This window comes from Gekko japonicus, unplaced genomic scaffold (assembly GCF_001447785.1).
Source record: "Gekko japonicus isolate JY-2015 unplaced genomic scaffold, Gekko_japonicus_V1.1 scaffold4277, whole genome shotgun sequence".
Taxonomy (NCBI): Eukaryota; Metazoa; Chordata; class Lepidosauria; order Squamata; family Gekkonidae; genus Gekko; species Gekko japonicus.
The window spans coordinates 34,568-57,767 of record NW_015165373.1 but is presented as its reverse complement, the minus strand read 5'-3'; the positions used below and the strand labels follow the sequence as shown (position 1 = coordinate 57,767).

Genomic DNA, 23,200 nt, shown 5'->3' with positions numbered 1-23,200 from the left:
TGACGTCAGGAGGTGTGGCCTTATGACACACTTCCGGTGATGTCAGGGGGTGTGGCATATGCTAATGAGTTATACTAATGAGTTCCCCTAGCTCTTTTTCTACGAAACGACCCCTGCTCTCGACCTATAAGTTTTGACAAGTGAATTGGCCATAAAGAGGCAGGGTCTTAGCTGAAAAAGTGACGAATGCCTTGGGTGGTATTAAATTGGTGGTCTCTCCTGGCCATGTGCCTTAAGCTAGAGAGAGTCAGATCGCCTTTCTTCTGATGCACTGTGGCTGTAAAGGACCTCTAGCGGTGCCTTTGTTTGCAACAGTCTTATAAGCACTAGGCAATATTGTGCATATGTCACAATTGATTATAAATCCAGAATATACTAGTTATTGCAGGATTCAAAGTCCAGGAAATCCTAGCCTCCTCATGCAGAGTTGCCATCCCCGTCAGCTGTGATGACCAATATTCAAGTGCCGCTGAGACAGTGCTGGGTGAATCTTAGAAGCTCCAGACAAGTAAGGCTGAGCAGGTTTTCTGGTGTTGGGACGGAACTTCATTGCCTTCTGTAGCACTTTGCCTCTCCCTGTAACTAACAGAAGCTGCCTAAATATTCAGAAGAAATCAGTCATGCTCTTTATTTGGATAATTCATATTATTGCCGAATCCAGCTTGAAACATGATGCAGTGAACCTGCTTTTTACTGTTTGGGTTAGTACTGTCTATTCTGCTTGGCAGCAACTCCCTATCGTTTCAGGCAGAGAAAAGTCTTTCCCCGCACCCGTTTGTAGAAAAGTTTTTTAATTGGAGATGTCAGGAATAGAACCTGGGACTTTTTGGAAGCATCCTATGTCCTCTGTCACTGAGGCCTTTTCCTCTTTGTGCAGACTATACAATGCTCAGGTGCTAGATTGTCTGTTCCTAAGAGATGTAGTGAATTTATCTCCCCGTAATACTGTGTAAAAAAATAATAATAATATGCTTTTAATGTAATGGCAGGGGTCATTTCGTAGAAAAAGAGATGCAGGAGCTCATTAGCATAACTTATTTGCATATGCCATATCACCGGAAGTGTGTCAGAAGGCAACACCCACTGCTCAGGCTCCACTGGATTGTTTTAGATTGCTAGCTATTGGGGGGGGGGGAACGTGCAGATCTGTCCTCACAGAGGAAGGAGAGCTTGTGCCTGAATAAAACTTGGTCTTAAAGGTGCCACTGGACTGTTTTGGATTGCTGGCTTGGGGGGGGGAACGTGCAGCTCTGTCCTCACAGAGGAGGGAGAGCTTGTACCTGAAGGCGGGATGGGGGGCTGCTTCTTGTTCCTCGTGGTCTGACTGAGGGCTGCTGGGAGCAGGGGGTGGGGCTTGTTGCATGTGCCCGCCCCCTGAGCTCCTTACTGCCGGAGCTCCGCTCCCGTGCGCTCCTGCAGGAAATGACCCCTGTGTAATGTTTTTTCTTTGTGCACACTCCTAATGATCACATCTCCAGTGATCTGTATAGGGTATTTAAGTCCCAGCAGTGCTCTTCTTGATTTATGGGTTTAAATGCAAGAATAGCTGTGCTGTACTGTGAGATGCTATTACTGACCAGGACCATTGGTGACAGAAATGGCTGTTATATGACTCACTGGCTATCACCCATGCACGACGCCTTTTGCTGCCTAATGCGCTTTGATCAGAACCCAGAGATTGCAAAATACAAATGTTATACCATGCTCAGCCTAGCCGGGCGTTCTGTCTGTCATGTATACGGTATTACAGTAGACATGAAATAAATCTTAAGTTGCTAAATGTTCCTGTGGTGAGTTTTTAATAGCTTGTTAATTTTTAATATTTTTAAATCATGCTTTATGTTGTGAGCCACCTTGAGCAGGCTCTCTGGAGAGGTGGCATGGAAATGTTCTTAACACATTAAATCATGCCTGCTACTCACTGACAAGAGAAATATCAGAACAGTGAGGAATTTCAGACAGACGATATAATCCGGAAGAGGAATGGTTCCCAAACGGTTTCTGGTCTGTCATTTCAGACAGAACTGTTTTAGAACCGGTTCCCTACCGGAATATATTTGTAATTTCACACACAAACGCTACTGTCCCATTTAGGAAATGGGGCTGAAGCATTTTACCTGTCAACTGCTTCCAAGTAGTCTTCAGTTTCCTCTCCCGGTTCCGATGCCCTTTTTCCCAGCCGTTTTTGCCCGCACAGGCGATCTCCAGCTTTTTTTTTAACGTTCGCTTTATAGCGCAATAACGGTATAACGCTATTACACAACAGCATTATATGAACCCTATTGGAATGCTTGGAGTGTTGTGTTAGAGCACTATAGCGCTATAGCGCTCTAAAGCGAACGTTTAAAAAAAAGCCGGAGATCGCCCGCATGGGCGAAAAACGGTGGGGAAAAAGCGGTGCAGTCTAAAATGGCAAACCGTTTCAGATCCAGCTCTTTACCGGTAGGGGAAAGCCATGTATGAAATGGCAGCCCTATACCGGTTTACTCCACAACGGATCAAAAACGGCTTCAGAACGGGTTAAAAAGGGTAATGTGAAATTCCTCAGTGTTAATTCATTCAGTCGTGTTCAATTTTTAAATTGAAATCATATTTAAAAACAACTGGTTGGGATGTATTGGATGGCAATTACATCTTTGTCCTTTACTCTACTATGGCATGGAGTGGCCAGCCTTTTCCACTGGAGATGTGATCCTTAGGGGTGTGCACAAAGGAAAAAAATTCATTATAATTTCATCTCTGGGGTTCTAGGGTGGTGGTGGGATTTTTTCCACAATTGCTTGTGTTTGTGTACTAGCTTGGGATTCAAGTCCGTGTAGTTTTTCTGGTTCTTTGGGTCCATTAATTTCAGAAGGAAATACGCTGGAGGATCTCGGACAGTTATTTTACAAAGATAATGCCACCAATTTTGCTCAGAACGTAATTCCCCCTCTAATCTACATACCCCCCCAACTTTCAAGTGAATTGGACCAAGGAGTTGGATTTTACGGTCCCCTGAAGTAGATGCCTCTCAGCACAGGCACAGTGTCTCCACTGATTTCCTATCAACAGAAATACTCTAATGGGTGCCATGGACAATTTTTTAAAAAATCACCCTTTATGAATTGTTTTTAGTTTAGCTGCTTGATTATATTTCAAGAGACTGGGACATGACAAACCTCCTTCCAGTTGTGGTTTTTGCAGCGTCCTCAATGTCCTGATAGAATTTGAGCAATCTTTTTGCCATTCATTTAATATCAGTGTTGATATTATAATTTGTAAGTTCTCAAAAGGGGGGAAAGTAGCAATACCCACTCTGTGATGCATTTTTTGTAGTTTATAGGAAACCCTCCTCAGGACTGAACTTTAAGCTGTCTCCCCCCATCCTGAACAAACTATGGCTGACCACTTATTTTTCCTCCCTTAAAGCCTTGTGCACCTATCTAATAATACTGAAAAACTTTGGGGTCACTTTTCTGTAATGCATGTGGTCTAAAAACATTCAACATGCAGACTTCACAGAATTAAAAGTACAAGTTCAGCTTGGGCAAATCTGTTCGGTCATGTCTTGTGTAGAGATGTGAAAGCCCGGGGAAAAAAACCCGGAAAAATTAAGAAAAAACCCGTTTCCCCCCGTTTTTTTCCTGAAGCCCTTTTTGTTTTTTCCCGAAAAATTGAAAAAAGAAAGGAAAAAAAATGATTATTGAACATTTTATTTTAACATGATAAATAAAATATTTTAAGACAAGGTGTTCAAATATTTTCCAAATCATTTCTAAAAAATATGTATGGTATCAGATTGATCTAATTTCCGTGCACTGTGCACTGAGGACAAGCAAGTCTTAGGTTACAAACTGAACTCTCCAGTGCAAGAACAAGATGCATTTCTTCCTTTAGGAGGAGCTATTGTCACATGAAAAGAAAAAGGTTTCAGTTTTGTTTTTGCATGTGGGTGGGTATTCTGTTTGTAATAATTGTTTGGATACACTATATTTTTAATATTCTAGTTGTGATAATTTCATGCCAAGTAAAAATGTCCGTAGTCATATCTTATGTTCCTAAAGTAACAGAATGACTTTCAATCTGGGAAAGAAAAAAGAAGGGCTAATGTAGCATTTTTTTTCAATTTTTCCGAAAATTTCTGTTTTCTTCCGGGAAAAAAACAGGTTTTCTTCCGAGCTTCAAAATTTCCGGAAATTTTACATCTCTAGTCTTGTACTGCAGTCTTTTCAAGCCAGGTTCACTGGCCTTGTTTCTTCTGAGGACTCCTGGGAATTGTGTGCTGCCCGGGATCACTAAGAGATAGCGCTCTGCAACCTTCTAAAACTACAATTCCCAGGATTCCTTTGTGGTGTGCAATGACCATTTTATTTTACTGCTCTTCTTTTTAGAGGTTGCTGCCCTTGAATAATATGTTCTCTGATATTGATAAACAAAAAGTCTTCTCTCCACAGGACAGTAAATCTCTCATCCTTTATGAGCAGCATAAGAAAAATAGGTGGGCATGAGGTTCTAGGACAGTGATGGCAAACCTTTTAGAGACCGCGTGCCCAAACTGTGACCCAAAACCCACTTTTTTACCCCAAAGTGCCAACACGGCAATTTAACCTGAATACTGAGGTTTTACTTTTGAAAAAAACACTCATACATTAACTTAAGATGATCCAAACAAAGTAAGGAAAGCAATCCCAAATGCTTTCATTTACTTAACATTATTTGGCAGAGAATTCGACACTTTAATGATGGTCTGGGCCTGGCTGGGGCGATGGCACGCGTGCCCACAGGGAGGGCTCTGAGTGCCACCTCTGGCACCTGTGCCATAGGTTCGCCACCACTGTTCTAGGACAACCTGATGTGTCTGAAGTTGCCTCTCATATTTTATCGTCGTCATGTGGTAATTTTTCGTGATGGCTGAGTTGTCAGGGAGCCAAGAGCGGAGCTTGCCACTCTCTTCCCGATACTGTCTTGGATGAATTATGTCATCTCAGAGCCGCTTCTCTCCTGACAACTGTGCCTTCACATCTGCCAAGAGGGGAAAAAAAATTATTTTCTTATATAACTGAACAAAAGGGACATGTAGAAATGGGCTTGATTTGGGGATGAGCAGATTCCCATCGCTGCGGGTTTTCTCCCCAGCGTTCATGCACCATCTCCTGAGGGGGCTGTGTAGTTTCCAAATGGGAAGGAAACAAAAGAAAATACTTTTGTGCTTCAAACTGCAACTACATGGTAAATCCAATGATGGCTTGCTCCTTCTAATATCAGAAAAAACATGAGCTGGACCAATTGCTGTTTTGTGGAGTGTTGTAACATGAGATCAGGCAGCTCTTTCTTTAATCCATTTATTTCAGTTTATTAGAACAGTACACGCGACAACACAGAACACACACGGAACAATCCCAACTTATATACAGTTTGGAACTGGCTAAACCACACCCCTAGAACAGTAAGGTCCAATCAGAAGTGAGTGCTTAGGACCAGTAGGGTTTGTCCCCACTGAAAGTCATAGTCTTCCCTGATTGGCTGCCGTTGTGCAATGGACCAATCAGGCTGTTGATTTCAGGATACTGAGAGTCTAGGAAGCTTGTGACTGAAGCTCAGGCTCATTCCACAATTCAAGCTATCCATATAACACAATACATAACACAGAGCTTTTTAGTAATAGTGATTTACTCTACTTGGCCAAATCTCTCTTCAAGGATACTTTCACCTATATACAGGGGTCATTTCCTGCAGGAGCGCACAGGAGCAGAGCTCCGGCAGTAAAGAGCCCAGGGGGCGGTCACATGCAACAAGCCCCACCCCCTGCTCCCAGCAGCCCTCAGTCAGAGCAAGAAGCAGCCAGGTAAGCTGCAGAGCCCGGCCCCCTGGTCCAAAACAGTCCAGTGGCAGCTTTAAGACCAAGCTTTATTCAGGCACAAGCTCTCCCTCCTCTGCGAGGACAGATCTGCACATCCCTCCCCCCCAATAGCTAGCAATCCAAAACAGTCCAGTGGAGCCTGAGCGGTGGGTGTTGCCTTCTGACATACTTCCGGTGAGGTCAGGGGGTGTGGCATATGCAAATAAGTTATGCTAATGAGCTATGCTAATGAGCTCCTGTACCTCTTTTTCTACGAAATGACCCCTGCCTATATAATTTCCACCATATTAGCATCAACACGGAGGCTCAACTTGGTGCCATCTATCTGGGAAGTTTATATTGGAGGGGATGTAAGGTAGAGCCTTCCGTGTCATGGCACCGAAAGATTAAAGTCCAGACCTGGCCTTGAACGAATACATTTGGCTTCTTCCTGTGATAGGTTCTGTTTTAAGGTGTGTCTTCATGAGGTCTCTGAAGACTAGTCCGATGAGAAAAGGAAAGGATTCTAGCTGGGCTTAACTTTTCTTTTTCTTCTTCCATTTCCACAGCTCTGCTTAGCGGCGACAATGCGTGAATATAACGAAAACAAGGAGACATGTGGGACCATCTGCCTCAAATATCTGCTCTTCATCTTCAACTTCTTTTTTTGGGTAAGGGGCCAGCTCTAACCATTTGCGTACCTCACGGCTACACACTGTGAATTTGAGATGTGGCCAGAGGAATACTTGTGTCCTTTCTAATATAGCCTGGACAAGTACATTGATTCTGTTGATCTCCTCGGAAATTATTGGATCTCTTTCAAAAGCCATGGCTTTAATGACTGACAAGCTGCTTGTATTTCTGTTTATTGTTTGGAGATGTCTGCAGTTAGCAGCGGGTAGCCAGTAGAAGAAGCTTTGCTGTGCTGCTTGGTTTGCCCCGATCGCTGCAGCCTTCAGTGCTACCCTTGCTAACAAATGGCACCGTAATGCAATTTCTAAAACGTAAACCAGAACCTGTGCATTAGCATTCCTCCTTTTTATGGAACAGTCGGCTGTGATCAAACAACAGTGTATCGATAATATTTGATTGGGATACCAGGCCTAGAAGGAGCAGACCTGGATCTATTGGACATTCCAATAGAGTATGAATTCCTCTCTGTTTGGGATATTTTTGCCGGGATACTGGTACATCCACTCAGTTCTGTGGGACGGACAACAACAGGAGTGGAGTAGTACGTCATGGACCTGGATCCCCACCAAAGTTCCCTCTAAGCCGTGGAGTCCTGTGAGCAAAAAGTCTACTTTGTGAGCTACTGGCGTGAAAGTTGTGAGCGAGCGATTTGGCTACTGCATAAATTAGTTTTCTCTGGAGCCCTCCTTCCTGAGCGAAGACAAAAATGTGTGAGCCAGAGGCTATAAAACTGTGAGCTAGCTCACACTGACTCGGCTTAGAGGGAACACTGATAACCCACCAGGCCTTTCTGAATGACCACTGGCAAGGAAAGACATTTCCCTCAAAAGACAATGCTGCCTCTTGTTAAAAAGGGGGCAACCTTTTCCTGACTTCATTTTCTTCTCCCAGTTGGCAGGTGGCGCTGTGATGGCAGTAGGCATCTGGACTCTAATAGAGAAGAGTGACTACATCAGCCTCCTGCAGTCCAATACGTACATGGCAACAGCCTATATCCTGGTCGTGGCAGGAGTCGTCGTCATGATCACGGGCATCTTAGGCTGCTGTGCCACGTTCAGAGAGCAGCGGAACCTGCTGAGAGCGGTGGGTTTTCTGGTCATAAATACTTGGGTATGGGATTGCGTATGTGGAAGGAGAGGTTGGGACACTTTCCCTATGAAGAAAGGTTAAAGCGCTTGGGGCTCTTTAGCTTGGAGAAACGACGGCTGAGGGGTGACATGATCGAGGTTTATAAGATTGTGCATGGGATAGAGCAGGTAGAGAAAGAGGTGCTTTTCTCCCTTTCTCACAATACAAGAACTCGTGGGCACTCCATGAAAACGGATAAAAGGAAGTGGTTTTTCACCCAAAGAGTGATTAACACATCGAATTCACTGCCACAGGAAATGGTGGCAGCTACAAGCATGGACGGCGTCAAGAGGGAATTAGATAAGCATATGGAGCAGAAGTCCATCAGTGGCTATTAGCCACAAGGTATAGATAGGGACTCTCAGGCTGGGGCAAGTGATGCACTGTATTCTTGGTGCTTGGGTGGGGGCAAGAGTGGGAGGGCTTCTAGTGTCCTGGCCCCACTGGTGGACCTCCTGATGGCACCTGGTATTTCTGGCCATTGTGTGACACAGAGTGTTGGACTGCATGGGCCATTGGCCCGATCCAACATTGGCTTCTCTTATGTTCTTATGAGAGCCATATTGCTACATCAGGGAAATATGAGTGAACAGAATTGGACGCAGAAATGGGTCTGTGAGCTAGACACATTCTCACTAAGGGCTGCTTCGTGTAGTGATCTCTCTTACATGGGTATTGATGCCTGTGTTGCAGAAAGCTTGTAAAACTTAGGACCAACAATCAGTATTGTTATAGTTATAGAAGGATGAGTTATAGAAGGAGAAACTGCCTGGCACTGCAAAAAAGAAAAGGGGGGGGGGAAGTGAAGTCGCTCTCTTTGCATTATTGCTGCGTGACCTTTTGTTGTCACCAAGATCCGAGACGTTATTTTGAGAGATGACACACAATGCTTCTGGTGACTCATGACAATACTCGAGCTGACGTAGCCTGTAGACTGTAGCAGTCCATTTTGGCATGCACACAATAGCTCACTGGGTGAGAGAGTTCTCCTTTTCTGTTTTGTCTTTCCAAACTAGGAATTACAGATGAAAAAGCTGATCCTTTTTTGTTATTTTGGCCCTTTGTTACTTGGCCACCAGAAAACTAATAGTTGTCTCTTGAAAACAAAAGATCCTTTTGTTTCTTCCCTTCTCTGAGTTGCTGGTTGTGACAGGTCTATTGTCTGCTGCCACTCACCCTCCACTTTAGTTGGCCTCGGGTGATGAGGAAATATGCACAAAGCATACTTTGTGCTATCCACCCAGCCTGAGTTGCTTTGGAGGTTTTCACCAGATCTGAGCTCAGCATATACCCAAAACATATTGCCAGCAAGGCTAAAGGGCAGCAGCAAGTCCTGGTTTCTTTATCTACTAAACATTTAGATCTTGACACGGAAAGTCATGTGAAATTATACTCTTCGTCGGGGCTCTTGTTGTAGAAAAAGCCCAGCAGGAACTCATTAGCATAATAGGCCACACCCAACAGCAGGAACTCATTAGCATATTGGGCCACACCCCTGATAGCACAGCTTATTAGCACATTAGGCCGCACCCACATGTTACCAGAAGTGTGGTCATCCAGCCACACCCACCTTTTGCTTGTTATTCTGTTTACCTTGTTTGTTGTCAAAACCCAGGGCCTTTTTTTGTAGCAGGAACTCCTTTGCATGTTAGGCCACACACCCCTAAAGTAGCCAATCCTAATGAGTTTCTGCTGTTGGGTGTGGCCTATTATGCTAATGAGTTCCTGCTGGGCGTGGCCAACTTGGGAGCCAGCCGGAACTCCGTTCCTGTGCGTTCCTGCCCCAAAATAGCCCTGCTCTTCGTCTTTATGGTGATCCACAGACTGAGCATGTTTTTACAGCACAATTTAGTAACTGTATTCAGAAAATGCTCTGTGATTATGGTCAGAAGAAATTACCTAAGTGGGCTATTGAAGTCAGAAAGGAGTTCTCCCCCCCCCCTCCACAAACATCTAAGAAGATGCTTTCCCACTTCCTCCCCACCCCTATATCACTATGCAGCGTCAGGTGCTACCACAACCAGACCAGAATGCTAGGCAAGGAGCAACTGTCCGTCCTGACGTTTTTCTTTTGAAAGTTACCCTGGTGGATGGCCTGTGCTTGAAGGTGGATAGAGGGAGTGCAACTTTGTTGATTCATCTGAGTAGCTTGGCTGGGGAAATCCTTGCATGCACTGTGACTTCTTTTGAAACAGCTGTCTGCCAGTTCTTCCCAAAGTTCCTGAAACTATTCCTGCAGCCTACTATGTAGCAAGCATGTCCTCGGCATTTGCCCATTTGGGAAACCCTCCCTATGAGAAGTCCAGCTATTCCAGCATCCTGTCTGGCCCCAAGCAATTAAACATTCCACTGTCACCTAACAAGCTTGTGATGAGTTTCTGCTCATGTCGGTGGAAGGGGTTACATTTCAAGACAAGCGTTGTCAGCGGAAGGGGTTACATTTCATTTGCAAAAGAGAACTAGCAACTGTAGCTTTGAAAACTATTGGGAGGCCATAGTCCAGTGGTAAAATATATGCTTTGCGTATACGTGGTCTCAGCTTCAATCTCTTGCACTTGAAGATGAGAGTTCTGGCACGCAGTTGTTGAAGCCGCAATAAATTTGTGATGACTTCGTGCTGCCGAGATACTCTGTGTTCAGTTTTAAAAGAGTTTTGAGTACAAGGCCTAGGCAAAACTTCTTCTCGAGTCTTTGCAAAGCCACTTTCAGTCAGTACGGTGAAAGCTAAGGCAGCTTCATTAGGTAACAATTTTTTATTTTTTTAAAAATTTAATTACACTTGCATGTTGAAAGTTTGTGATAAGTGAAGTTGTACATTGGTCAGTTGTGGTCTCTTTAGCTCAGGAGTACTAGACTAGAACCGGTATGAAATGCCTGGGAGATGCTGGAAGACCGAAGATAGTCCCACTGTAAAAAGTTGGTACTTTAAAATCTGCGACCACTTAATAATGGACAAAATGTCAGATGCACTATCTAATTCAGAGCCATCAAAAAGCTCTTCAGTATATTGTCAGGCCCCTTAGTCAGGTCACACCACACAGGGCTTCATAAGAAGATAGCTGTTTATTAGTGGATCTAGGACTAAAGAACACGTGTACAGCTTGTGTCAGGAATGGCCGTCAGTAGTAGGGCCTCTGACTTATAGTGAAATCAAACCTTCCCCCTGTAAGCATGAGTCAATGGATATAACTCGCGCGCGGGGCAAAGCAAGCGGGCATAGCAGAAAAGCCGTTAACTTTCCTAGCCGTGGAAACTGCAGCTGGAACATCTACAAGGTCAAGCATAAGATAGCACACAGCAGCTGAGCAGGATAGAGCTGAGAACGAGAGGGAGGGTACCCCTCCACATTCCACAACCATGACAGGACTACCTGATATATATATTTAGAAAGATGGTTCCCGATTTTGGAAGAAGTAGATGATGTTCTTGAAAACAAGTGTTACTCTCAGTACCGATATTATGATTTCTTGAAAACCAGTTGGTTAATTTAATTTTTGGAATGAACTGTAAAGTAATTGATACAGGACTTATGACTTTATATAACTTTTGAAAATTACTTTTAATTTCTAGCTTATTGCATCAATAACTGAAACTTTATTCATGTACAGTGTTAATGTTCAATTGTTTGTTGGTTGTAGTTATATTGGAAAAAATAAAATAAAAAATGCCCGGGAATAAAATCAGTAGGGTGAGGCACTCTGGATCACAATGTAAAATGAAATGAGTGTGTAGTAATCTTTCTTGTTTCGATCAAGATATTCTATACTTTATACGCTCACACAAGTTCAGTGGAAGGGTTCCCCCCTCTTAATAAGCAAATAGTTACCTGATCTATTGGCAGATGTTGAACAAAATATTAACTTGCTCTGCTTCTGACCAAGATCAGCTTTGATGGAGTTTATGTATTTGCTGGAAGAGAATCTAAATCTTCTCTGGTACAAAAAAGGCCGGATCTTTTCTTTGCATTGGAGCTCTGAGGGATTCTATCATATCTTCACCCTTTCCAGTTTTCTTACAGTGGCTTCAAGAACTTCCTTACTGAAATCGTTTAGATCAAATGTCAGTTATTAAACCAGCCACAGGGCCTGGCTTACACAGTATCCTGAAGGCACCTTGTTTAGGCTGAAACCTTGGTGGAAGACTGACTTGTGGCCCTGTTTATATCGTCCTAGGCTTACTGGAGTATCACATAAAAGTAGTAGTAATTTCTGATCCTGGTCTTCCACTGTATTCACATTTTCAGAGTGATCTTGGTCTACGGTACTCTCCTCTGAACCTATAGGATATATGGGCTTCATGGTATAATTGTGTGTTGCTCGAAGTCTGACCTTCTGTTTTGCCAGGACAATGTTGTTGTTTTGCTAAGCAATGATACTTCTGGCGACTTCGACTGAGCCAATTTGGTAAACAAGGTGAAACTTAGTTTGGTGTAGTGGTGGTGTAGAGGTAAAGTGTGCGTACTCTAATCTGGGAGAACCGGGTTTGATTCCCCACTCCTCCACTTTCACCTGCTGATGTGACTTTGGGTCAGTCACAAGCTCTGGCACAGCTGTCCTTGAAAAAGAGCAGTTTGTGTCAGAGTTCTCTTAGCCCCACCCACCTCACAGGGTGTCTGTTGTGGGGAGGGGAAGGGAAAGGAGTTTGTAAGCCGCTCTGAGACACCTTTGGGTAAGTGAAGGGCGGGGTATAAATCCAATCTCTTCTTCTTCTTCTTAAGATTTCCGTTACTCATTAAGAAAGATTTCATAGGGCCAAATTACACAAAAGGCAAGACCTGTGGATGCCGCCACCATTTTAAAGCAATTAAAAAATGTTGCAATGACTGGGTTCTTGTTCTCCCCTGCACACCTTTTCAAGCACTGGAACAGCCGTGTGTGTGGCCGTTTCAGCACTTGGAAAAGTGTGTGGCAGGGAACAAGAGTGCCTTAGCCTGCCACACTGTGGGCTTTGAGACATTTTAAAGTTGCTTTAAAATGGCAGTGGCATCCATGGAACTGACCTGTGGACGCCTTCACGTCACATTGAGAGCCAGTTTGGTGTCGTGGTTAAGTGCGCGGACTCTAATCTGGGAGAACCGGGTTTGATTCCCCCACTCTTCCACTTGCACCTGCTGGACGACCTTGGGCAAGCCGTAGTTCTGTCAGAGCTGTTCTTGAAAAAGAGCAGTTTCTGTCAGAGCTCGTTCAGCCCCACCTACCTCAGAGGGTGTCTGTTGTGGGGAGGGGAAGGGAAAGGAGTTTGTAAGCTGCTCTGAGACTCCCTTGGGTAGTGAAGGGTGGGGTATAAATCCAGTCTCTTCTTCTTCTTCTTCTTCTTCTAGTTTGGCACATAGAGTCAAGGGCTGTGAAAAAAATCAGAAACCTAGATCCAAATTTCTTTTCATCCCCAGATAGTATTGAATTACATCCAGCAAATCTCCAGAACCCCAAACCCATAATTTTATATCCAGGTCTGCCACTAGCTCTCAGCTCAGCTGCCTCCTGTTAATTTTCTGGGTTTTACGATCGCGCTGGCACTGACTCCGTTCGTTCTGTCGCAACATGTTTTGATGGGGAAATGGAATCTCTTTTAGAGCACTGTGAACATCTTCCCTCGGCTTTAAATTGATTTCCCAGGGCTATCCTGCCGCGTGCCGCATTTTAACTTTTTCTTTTTCTTTTAACTTTTGCAGTATTTTATATTGCTGCTGTGCATCTTCCTCCTTGAAATAATCGCTGGAACCCTGGCCTATATCTATTACCGGCAGGTAAGCAACCTAGCAGTTTGAAAGCAAGAAATTGCAAGTAGATAAATAGGTACCACTTCGGTGGGAAGGTAACAGCGTTCTGTACACCTTGGTATTTAGTCATGCCGGCCACATGACCACGGAAATGTCTTCGGACAGCGCTGGCTCTTCGGCTTTGAAACTGAGATGAGCACCGCAATCCTAGAGACTGATTCGACTGGCTTTCGAGCAAGGGAATCGTTACCTTTACCTTTAAGCAACTATAGGGAACAGTTGGCAAAGGGCCAGTCGGTCTGATGGGCTGTGTTTGCCAGGTGAAAACCATTCCTTCTTACTCTGTACAAGTCTCCTCCCAGTGAGTGCATTGCGCCATGTGCACACACACCCATTCCCCTCCTGGCAGTTATATCTGTCATTCTGTTGTGATTTGGTTCTTTCCTTGCCTCCCCCAGTTATAGACCGGTACTCCAGACGCTGAACTGCAGGCTGTGGAAGGTCGGTAGTTCAGCAGTTCGAGACCCGAGTGTGCCGCATGACGGAGTGAGCTCCCGTCTCTAGTTCCAGCTCCTGCCAACCTAGCAGTTCGAAAGCAAGAAATTGCAAGTAGATAAATAGGTACCTCTTCGGTGGGAAGGAAACAGCGTTCCGTGCGCCTAGGTGTTTAGTCGTGCCGGCCACATGACCACGGAAACGTCTTCGGACAGCGCTGGCTCTTCGGCTTTGAAACGGAGATGAGCACCGCAGCCCTAGAGTCGGACTTGACTGGCTTTCGAGCAAGGGAACCTTTACTTTTAGGCCACTGTTGGACAGAAAGTTGACCACACCAAAAAGCCTGAAGTGACCAATACTGCAATTCTAAGCCGATATAAACCCTTCTAAGCCTGTTGATTTAGAAAGGTGGAACCCTGCATTGTACTGCAAGAGACTGATATCCTGAACTGGCAATTAGTGTGGGAGAGCAATAAGTTCCACATTGTACTCTAGCTATATGGGCCCGTGCGGCAATGCCAGGGTGAGGGGTTATTCTAAGGCAGGGGTGTCGAACTCATTTGTTATGAGGGCTGGATATGACATAAATAGGACTTTGTCGGTCTGGGCCGTAAATAGGGTTGCCAACCTCCAGGTGGGGCCTGGGAAACTGGAATTGCAACTGACCTGACAGCTCCCATTGAGAAAATGGCTGCTTTGGAGGACGGGTTGTGTGGAGTTAGACCTTGTTGATGCCCCAATACCTCCCCTAATGGTGCCATCCCTGGGCCCCGGCACCCCAAATCTCCTGTTGTTTCCCAAACTGGAGTTGGCAAATAAGGGAGCTCTCACACATGCTAAAATGCAGTTTCAGTCCTCTTCAGCTACCATTTGCAAGTGGATTTTGCCATTTCACACCGTAAAACCCAGCTGCAAAGTGTTTTGAAAGTGTGTTATTTAGTATTTAGTGTGGGTAGGGCTGCCAAGTCCCCTCGGGGGGTGGGGATTCCCCCGCCAAAAGGGCCCCAATCCACCGGTCCCAATCCGGCCGGCGGGGGGGACCCCACCCCTGAAGTGGCCAGATCAGGCCGATATGCCCAGCGCGATGACGTCGTTCAGAAGTGGCATAATCACGCCGGGCATGTTGCCGGGCGATTGCTAGAGTGTCGCCTGGCGATGTTCCCAGCGTGATTATGTCACTTCCGGGTGACGTCATCAGGGTGCGCGTGCGGACCGGGTCCCCCCTCTATAGCAGGTAAGAGACTTGGCAACCCTAAGTGTGGGTAAAAGCACCATTATGGAAGTGGGGGCCTACAAAACTCTCAGGGAGGGAATCCCATATCCTCCCCATTGCTGAACTTTCCCCAGCCTAACCACGCAGCGGCAGTGTCTCAGCGTGTGCAAATTATGCTACTTTACTTTCCCCAGCCTGCTCTCATGGCCAGTACTCTGAGGCTAGGACCAAAGGGAAAACACGAAATGGCTGGGCATTGTAAGCTTCTCTCCTCTTCCAGGTCTACTCAGAGTCGGCAGTGGCTCTCCAGGGTCTCAGCCTGAAGTCTTTCTCATAATAAGCCACAGCCTGGTTTCTTTTAACTGGAGGTGCCAGCGATGGAACCCTGCATGCCAAGCAGAGGCTCTTCAACTGAGCCATGACCTGGATAGCCCAGGGAAAAAACCTAGTGCGAACTAAACAAACACTGCCCCCAAGAAGAATGGAGAGACAGGAATTATTGATAGCCCAGAACCCTAGCAAACCTAGGTGGCTCTTGTGTCAAATCTCAGTAAACACAAGAGAAAAGCCTCCATCAAGATGCACGACAGTCAGCCCCGTAGCTAGGGATTTTTGGGGGAGGAGGCCTTGGGGGGGGGGGCCCACCAGCAAATTACATCAAAGGCTCCAGGGCAAGGGGGGGGTCCTGCTTGGCGTGCACCCACACGGCCCCCACTAGAGCCTTCCTCTGAGATGAGCCAGCATCCCAATGTTAATAGACACTAAAAGGTCTAAAAAAGTTGCCGTGTTTTTAAAATAAGTAGAACTACTGGCTTTATAGTTGTGAGCGAGCGATTTGGCTACTGCATGAATTAGTTTGCTCTGGAGCCGTCCCTTCCTGAGCTAAGACAAAAATGTGTGAGCCGGAGGCTAAAAAACTGGGAGCTAGCTCACACTAATTCAGCTTAGAGGGAACACTGATTGGCATTACTCCTCCCTCACTCCTTCCCTGAGCCGATGAGCCTGGAGCAGAAAATCCAACAGGAGGATCTAACTGCTGCAATCTGACCAATGTGTGTGTGACTCCGTCAACCACCGGTTGCTGCTGGGTCCTAAAGAGACTCAGCTCATCGCAGATGAGCTCAAGCGGGGAGATGCTGGCTCAGGTCGATCAGGAGGTGAGGGGGCCAGAGGGAGGGAGGGGGGAGTTGAAGATCGGGGCCCCACAAAAATAGCGGGGGGGGGGCAGGCCCCGTGGGCCCCATGTTAGCTACGGGCCTGACGATAGTGTTTGCAACCAAATCCCCTCCCCCTCACACAGAAGACTTAAAGCAATAAAGAGCTCTAGCAGAGCCACTTGCTTCAGCCTGAAGCTCAGTTAACACAACAGAAAAGCACCTGGAAGCAGAGCAACAAGCTCCCTCCCCTTTGCATGGGAGACTTAAAAAAATGAAACAGCTCTAGCAGACTTACTGGCTGCAGCCTCAATCCAAGTTAACAGAAGCACCCAGAAGCACAGGTCAACCACCGAGCTCCCTCCCTTTTGCACGGCAGGCTTAAATAAACAGCTCTAGCCGAGCCACGTGGCTGGGAACTGGGAAGCTCAGCAGCCCTGCCCTCTGCTCCCAGCACTCAGCGGCAGCTCAGAATGTTGAAGGCGGAGAGGGGTGGGGAAGGGGGAGGAGAAGAGAGCCACGGGCCAGATCAAAGGCCTGGGCGGGCCGTCTCTGGCCCGCGGGCTGCATGTTTGACACCCCTGTCCTAAGGTGTGGTGTGTGAGCCTCCACTTGTGTTTTTCAGCATCCAGTGTAAAAAAAAAAATGCATTTCACTGTAAAGCCGTATTTTAGGTGCATTCGTATGGCACATGGGCCATTCTCCCATGTAAAAAAATATTGGGGAAGACAGTTGATTCAAACTACATGGGTTTATAGCTAGTAAGTTAAAAAAAACACCTGGAATGATCTCTGCTCAGAAATCCCCATATTACACTGTACATTTAATACAGCACAAAAGTAATCAGCAATTTCGGAGCCAGTTTCAATTTGTGAAAATACTCTTTAACCAAGCATTCAGCAGCTTGCATCTGCATGAAATACATATTTCCTTCCAGTACATTGTCTTTCACCTTGATATGCTGATACGACTTGGAGTGACTACCAATCCATGTGCGTCTACTTTAGAACAGTACTCTTTTCTTGATCGCAAAAGAACAGCAAATCAATGCTGATGCCTACGGCTTTGTGAAAGAACGAGACTTCTTCTCCTTAGCCAGAAGCAGCTACTGAAAGATAAAGCAGATTGTGCCACTATGCCGAGTACAGTGAAAGGGAAGCTTGGTTCAGACTCATGACGGTCACATGGTTTGGCCGGTGGGAATGTGTTGTGACTGCATGTGTTGTCTTTAGGGTTGCCAAGTCCATCTTCTCCCCCAGCGGGGGGACTTTGGGGGGTGTTCCTGGTGGGGGCGGGGCATCCCCGATGTGATGACGTCACATTGGGGACATTTGCCCCCCCCCGCGCCCCCCGATCTCCACTCGGAGATCAGGCGTACAGGGAAACACCAGCTCCCTGCACTTAAAGGGGCCCCTTTAAGTGCAGGGAGCCAACATTTCCCCACATGCCCGATCTCCGCTTGGGCAGAGATCGGGCGTGTGGCCCGCAGCCACCCCTCTCCCTCCTCTCTCTCAAGGGAGAGGGGTAACTGCGGGTGGTGGGGCTTGGGGGCGGGGCTTCCCCTGCTGGCTAGCTGGCCGGTGGCGGGTAGAACCCCCCCAAAAGTGGGGGACCCCTGCCAAACCGAAGGGTTTGGCAACCCTAGCTGTCTTCCCTCTCCTGGGCCTATTTCCTTCTACATTTCTTGGTAATCATAGATTGCTGTGATGTCTGAACTGGTCATATTATAGTTCTCCAAGATTCGTTTATTGTCTTAGCCATTGGCCATAACAGCACAAAGTAAATCAAAGCACAACAGAAATATACATCAATAACTTGCGGTAAGTCCTAGACCCCGTCTTATCTTTTTTGTATTATAGTTACGGCTAATGGTAAAGCAAAATCAGAAACCCATTTCGGACTTTGGCTTTTGATTCTTGTTTGGCAGTTAACTAATTTGTCCTGTTTGGGTGTGGTAGAAAACTAAAATGTGGAGAAGTCAAGTCAAGTTTATTAGTACGGTCGAGCGACCAGCCAATATAGAAGATTACCAAGAGGAATAATAATATAAGATACACTATAAATACATAAAATTCAAATGGATATATAAAAGAACTTTAAAACGAGTACAATATCTCATTAAAACAAAACAAAAACAATGCTAATTTGTCATCAACTCGCTATCTAAGGTACAAGCTTCCTCTTTTTAAGGGCCAGGAAGCAAAATTTTGCCAATGTGGAGAAGGAAGTGAGCATCTATGAAGGGAGGAGAGGCCCGGTACAGGAAATGTGAGACTCTGTAGCATGTTCACAACCGTCAAGCCATGGTTTCTCCATGATATGTAGAAAAGTTTGACAAGGCATGATTTAGGAGTAGGTGATGATTTACTCTGTGACTTATCCCGTGAGTATCTGCACTAGGGATATGCAGGTATCAAGGAGCTGTGCACAATGTAACTATGAGGTGTAAAATATTTGTAGTGCCCTAATCTCTGACAAGGGGCTGCGGTGGCTCAAGTGGTTAAGACGCTAAACTGCAGGCTGTGGAAGGTCGGTAGTTCAGCAGTTTGAGACCTGAGTGTGCCGCATGACGGAGTGAGCTCCCGTCTCGAGTTCCAGCTCCTGCCAACCTAGCAGTTCGAAAGCAAGAAATTGCAAGTAGATAAATAGGTACCACTTCAGTGGGAAGGGAACAGCGTTCCGCGCGCCTTGGTGTTTAGTCATGCCGGCCACATGACCATGGAAACGTCTTTGGACAGCGCCGGCTCTTCGGCTTGGAAACGGAGATGAGCACCGCACTCCTAGAGTCAGATTCGACTGGCTTCCGAGCCGGGGAAACCTTTACCGCTATCTAATCTTTCGACTGGCTTCCGAGCCAGGGAAACCTTCACCTTTACCTAATCACTGACATCACCAGTACTCACTAATGGGAAATCCATAATTCACACAATAGAGACCACAAGCCAAGGCTAAAGGTATGGCATCTGCTTTAATGAGATTCAGTGTAAAGCACTGGATGTGGGGATTTGTAGCCTTGGTGTTGCAGCGCCACAGGCTGTGGATGACACTTGTCTTGCAAGCCTCAGTTTGCCTGCCTGCCTTCCTGCATTCCCTCCCTCCCTTGTAAACCTCCTTTCCCCTTCTTCCCCAAACCCAGGGTGCTTTCTGTTGCATTTCCTCCTCTGACTTCTCCGCTTGCTAACGTGTTCTCCTAATGAGTGTATAAAACTGTGATGATCTTTTTTTTTTTTGCTGCTTCTATTCCATGCTGCAGTTCTTCCCTATGAACCCACAGGTAATGGCTTTTGTCTTTCCTGAGTAAGGCATCTGCTAATCGAGTGGTGTTTATAATTTTGCTTTCAGTGCCAACAAGTCGTCTGTCCCCCTCCCCTTCTGTTTAATGCTAGTTAGCAGGCCATAAAGCCTCGCGCCTTCTAGGCTCCAATCCCAAAACTGGAGAGCCAGTTTGGTGTAGTGGTTAAGTGCGCGGACTCTAATCTGGGAGAACCGGGTTTGATTCCCCACTCCTCCACTTGCACCTGCTGATGTGACCTTGGGTCAGTCACAAGCTCTGGCACAGCCGTCCTTGAAAAAGGGGCAGTTTGTGTCAGAGTTCTCTCAGGCCCACCCACCTCACAGGCGATGCTCCCTCTAAGCTGTGGAGTCCTGTGAGCAAAAAGTCTACTTTGTGAGCTACTGGCATTAAAGTTGTGAGCGAACAATTTGTCTACTGCATAAATCAATTTACTCTGGAGCCCTCCTTCCTGAGCTAAGACAAAAATGTGTGAGCTGGAGGCTAAAAAGCTGTGAGCTAACTCACACTAACTCAGCTTAGAGGGAACATTGCTCACAAGGGTGTCTGTTGTGGGGAGGGGAAGGGGAAAGGAGTTTGTAGGCCGCTCTGAGACTCCAAGTGAAGGGCGGGGTATAAATCCAATCTCTTCTTCTTCTTCTTCCAATCAGGGCAGTTATTTGGCACAAACAAATGTGTTTCCAGCCACTCCTTTTGTGCTTCCCTGTTATTCATGCGGAATTTAATGCTGTATTTGAATGCAAAATCCTAGCTTTGTTTTCTTGGGCATGTGCTCCCCTCCTCCAGTCTCCGTAGCAGAGCCCTGTCTTTTAATGTAAAAGGTCCCAGATTGAGTTCTTGGCATCTGTAGTTTATAGGACCTTGGCTAGTGGGACTGAGAGAGAACTTGGCTGGCGACGCCACAGAACATGCCGCCGCCAATCCATGTTGGTCTAAAGGGACCATTTGTCTAAGTTAGGATAACGTGTTTCCTTGTACCCACTTGCCTTGTTGCACGGAGCATGTTCCTTCAATGGCCTCCCCAGGAACCACATTTCTCAGTCAGCAGCTACATGCATGTTGCATCTGTCTCATGTTCAGGGCTATTTCTGGGCAGGAACGCACAGGAACGGAGTTCCGGCTGGCTCCCAAGTTGACCACGCCCAGCAGGAACTCATTAGCATAATAGGCCACACCCAACAGCAGAAACTCATTAGGATTGGCTTCACTAGGGGTGTGTGGCCTAACATGCAAAGGAGTTCCTGCTACAAAAAAGCCCTGGGTTTTGACAACAAACAAGGCAAACAGAATAAGAAGCAAAAGGTGGGTGTGGCTGGATGACCACACTTCTGGTAACATGGGGGAGTGGCCTAATATGACAATGAGCTGTGCTGTCAGGGGATGGCCTAATATGCTAATGAGTTTCTGCTGTTGGGTATGGCCTATTATGCTGAGTTCCTGCTGGGCTTTTTCTACAAAAAGAGCCCTGCATGATGTTGAACGGAGCAGAACTGGACCTGCACAAACTTCAGGGTTACTGACAGCCTACAGCACAAACCCTATCAAGTTCTAAAGTGCTTGGATCTAAACTAGCGTCAAGTGCTTTGCCTAAGTTTGGTGTAGTGGTTAGGTGTGCGGACTCTAATCTGGGAGAACCGGGCTTGATTCCCCACTCCTCCACTTGCACCCTGGCTGGATGGCCTTGGGCAAGCCATAGTTCTGATAAGAGCTGTTCTCGAAAAAGAGCAGTTTCAGCACTTTGTGTCAGAGTTCTCTCAGCCCCACCCACCTCACAGGGTGTCTGTTGTGGGGAGGGGAAGGGAAAGGAGTTTGTAAGCCGCTCTGAGACTCCCTTGGGTAGTGAAGGGCCATGGGGTGATAAAATCTCTTCTTCTTCTTCTAAGTTGGTTTGAGAAGAAGAAATGCCTGTTCGCATGCAGAAAAGATGAGAAAGAGTCCTGCAAAGTCAGAAGTAGGTGTAGAAGAGGGGAAGGTTTAGGCAAAGTGCCTGGTCTGCATTTCTTCATTTGAGAAGCAAAGGTCATTTACTTGGCTACCACCGCATCCCTCACCCAATCTTGTGTTGTGTTCATTCCCGTTTATATCCTATAACGTTGGACCAGGAGTTGGCTGAGTTGCTCTAAGGCCAGTGTTTCATTAAGTGGAAGTGTTCTGTTTCCTTGGAAAAGATGGTCGATCAACAATAATGATAGGAACTGACAGAGAGACTGAACTGGAGAATGATGGTCACCATGTTTCCTTTCCATTTCTCATCCCCATCACTGCTCCCTGCATAGCTGAGTACGGAGTTGAAACAAAACCTGAAGGACACAATGACCCAGAAGTACCGAAAGCCGGGCGAAGAAGGTGTGACAAATGCAGTCGACAAACTGCAGCAAGAGGTAAGTCTAAAAAATGGAGAATAAAGATTTTTTTCCACCAGAATTAACAGTCAGCAACCCCCCCACTGCTGCGGTGGCTCAAGTGGTTAAGACGCTGAACTGCAGGCTGTGGAGGGTCGGTAGTCCAGCAGTTCGAAACCCGAGTGTGCCGCATGATGGAGTGAGCTCCCGTCTCTGGTCCCAGCTCCTGCCAACCTAGCAGTTTGAAAGCAAGAACTTGCAAGTAGATAAATAGGTACCGCTTTGGTGGGAATGTAACAGCGCTTCGTGCGCCTCGGCGTTTCGTCATGCCGGCCACATGACCACGGAAACGTCTCCGGACAGCGCTGGCTCTTCGGCTTGGAAACGGAGATGAGCACCGCCACCCTAGAGTCGGATTCGACTGTCTTCCGAGCACGGGAAACCTTTACCTTTTACCATGCAGGAAGCCAGTGTGTTACTCCTGTTTGCTACTTTGGACAGTGGGGTATGTGACACTTGTTTCCTGTTGTGCCTGAACAGATGGCAGAGTTGGGCTGAGAAATGGCATGTCTGGTAGATGGCAGTAAATGGAATTGCATCCCATTTGCCTGTTTATCACGGATGCCTCTTCCCAACCCCGCTAGAAGGCCAGTGGCACCTCAGAGACTAATAGTGTGTATTTCAGCACAAGCTTTTGTGAGTCAGAGTGCACTTCTTCAAATGCATGTCAAGAATTTCACCCTCTTCCCCCCCCCCCGTGACTCTCTGGGAAATTACTCAGAGGACTCGGTCTGTGCATGTGGGGGTGTGTGATCCAGCCCCCTTAAAGAAATTCTTTCCTCCCCAGCCTCTCTCCTAAGGTTAAGTGGTTCTTCTTGGGTAACCTGCCACCAACCAGAGTCTTTATTTTCGTTCCACTGTCGTGCACCAGTGCCCTGGTACACTAGCCTTTCCTAGAAAGGGGCGGGGGGAGAATAATTTTTGATGAGGATGGAAGGCCCTGAAGTGGGCAGGATTGCTTAAAGCCGCCCTGAGCCATTTGGGTAGGGCGGGATACAAATCCCAAATAAATAAATAAATAAAAACCTAGCAATGCTACCGAAGAGAGTGTAGTCTGAAATAGTACCCCGTTGCTGCCGCTGCAAGAGGTCAGTGCTGTGCTGAGATCAGGGGTCATTTCGTAGAAAAAGAGGTGCAGGAGCTCATTAGCATAACTCATTAGCATAACTCATTTGCATAGGCCACACCCCCTGACATCACCGGAAGTGTGTCAGAAGGCAACACCCACCACTCAGGCTCCACTGGACTGTTTTGGATGGCTAGCTTTGGTGGGGGGGGGGAACGTG

General features: G+C 46.5%; 1 protein-coding gene across 1 annotated transcript in view; it reads left to right on the top strand.

Annotated features, from left to right (window-relative positions):
* The window catches only part of CD151 (CD151 molecule (Raph blood group)), a 59,706-nt gene that overhangs the window by 19,834 nt on the left and 16,672 nt on the right, over nt 1-23,200 (top strand). Inside the window, exons 2-5 of the mRNA XM_015410636.1 lie at nt 6,388-6,489; nt 7,403-7,594; nt 13,311-13,385; nt 21,789-21,893. Coding sequence (XP_015266122.1) covers nt 6,406-6,489; nt 7,403-7,594; nt 13,311-13,385; nt 21,789-21,893 — 456 coding nt within the window. The 5' untranslated portion in view covers nt 6,388-6,405. The remainder of the gene's footprint in view (nt 1-6,387; nt 6,490-7,402; nt 7,595-13,310; nt 13,386-21,788; nt 21,894-23,200) is intronic.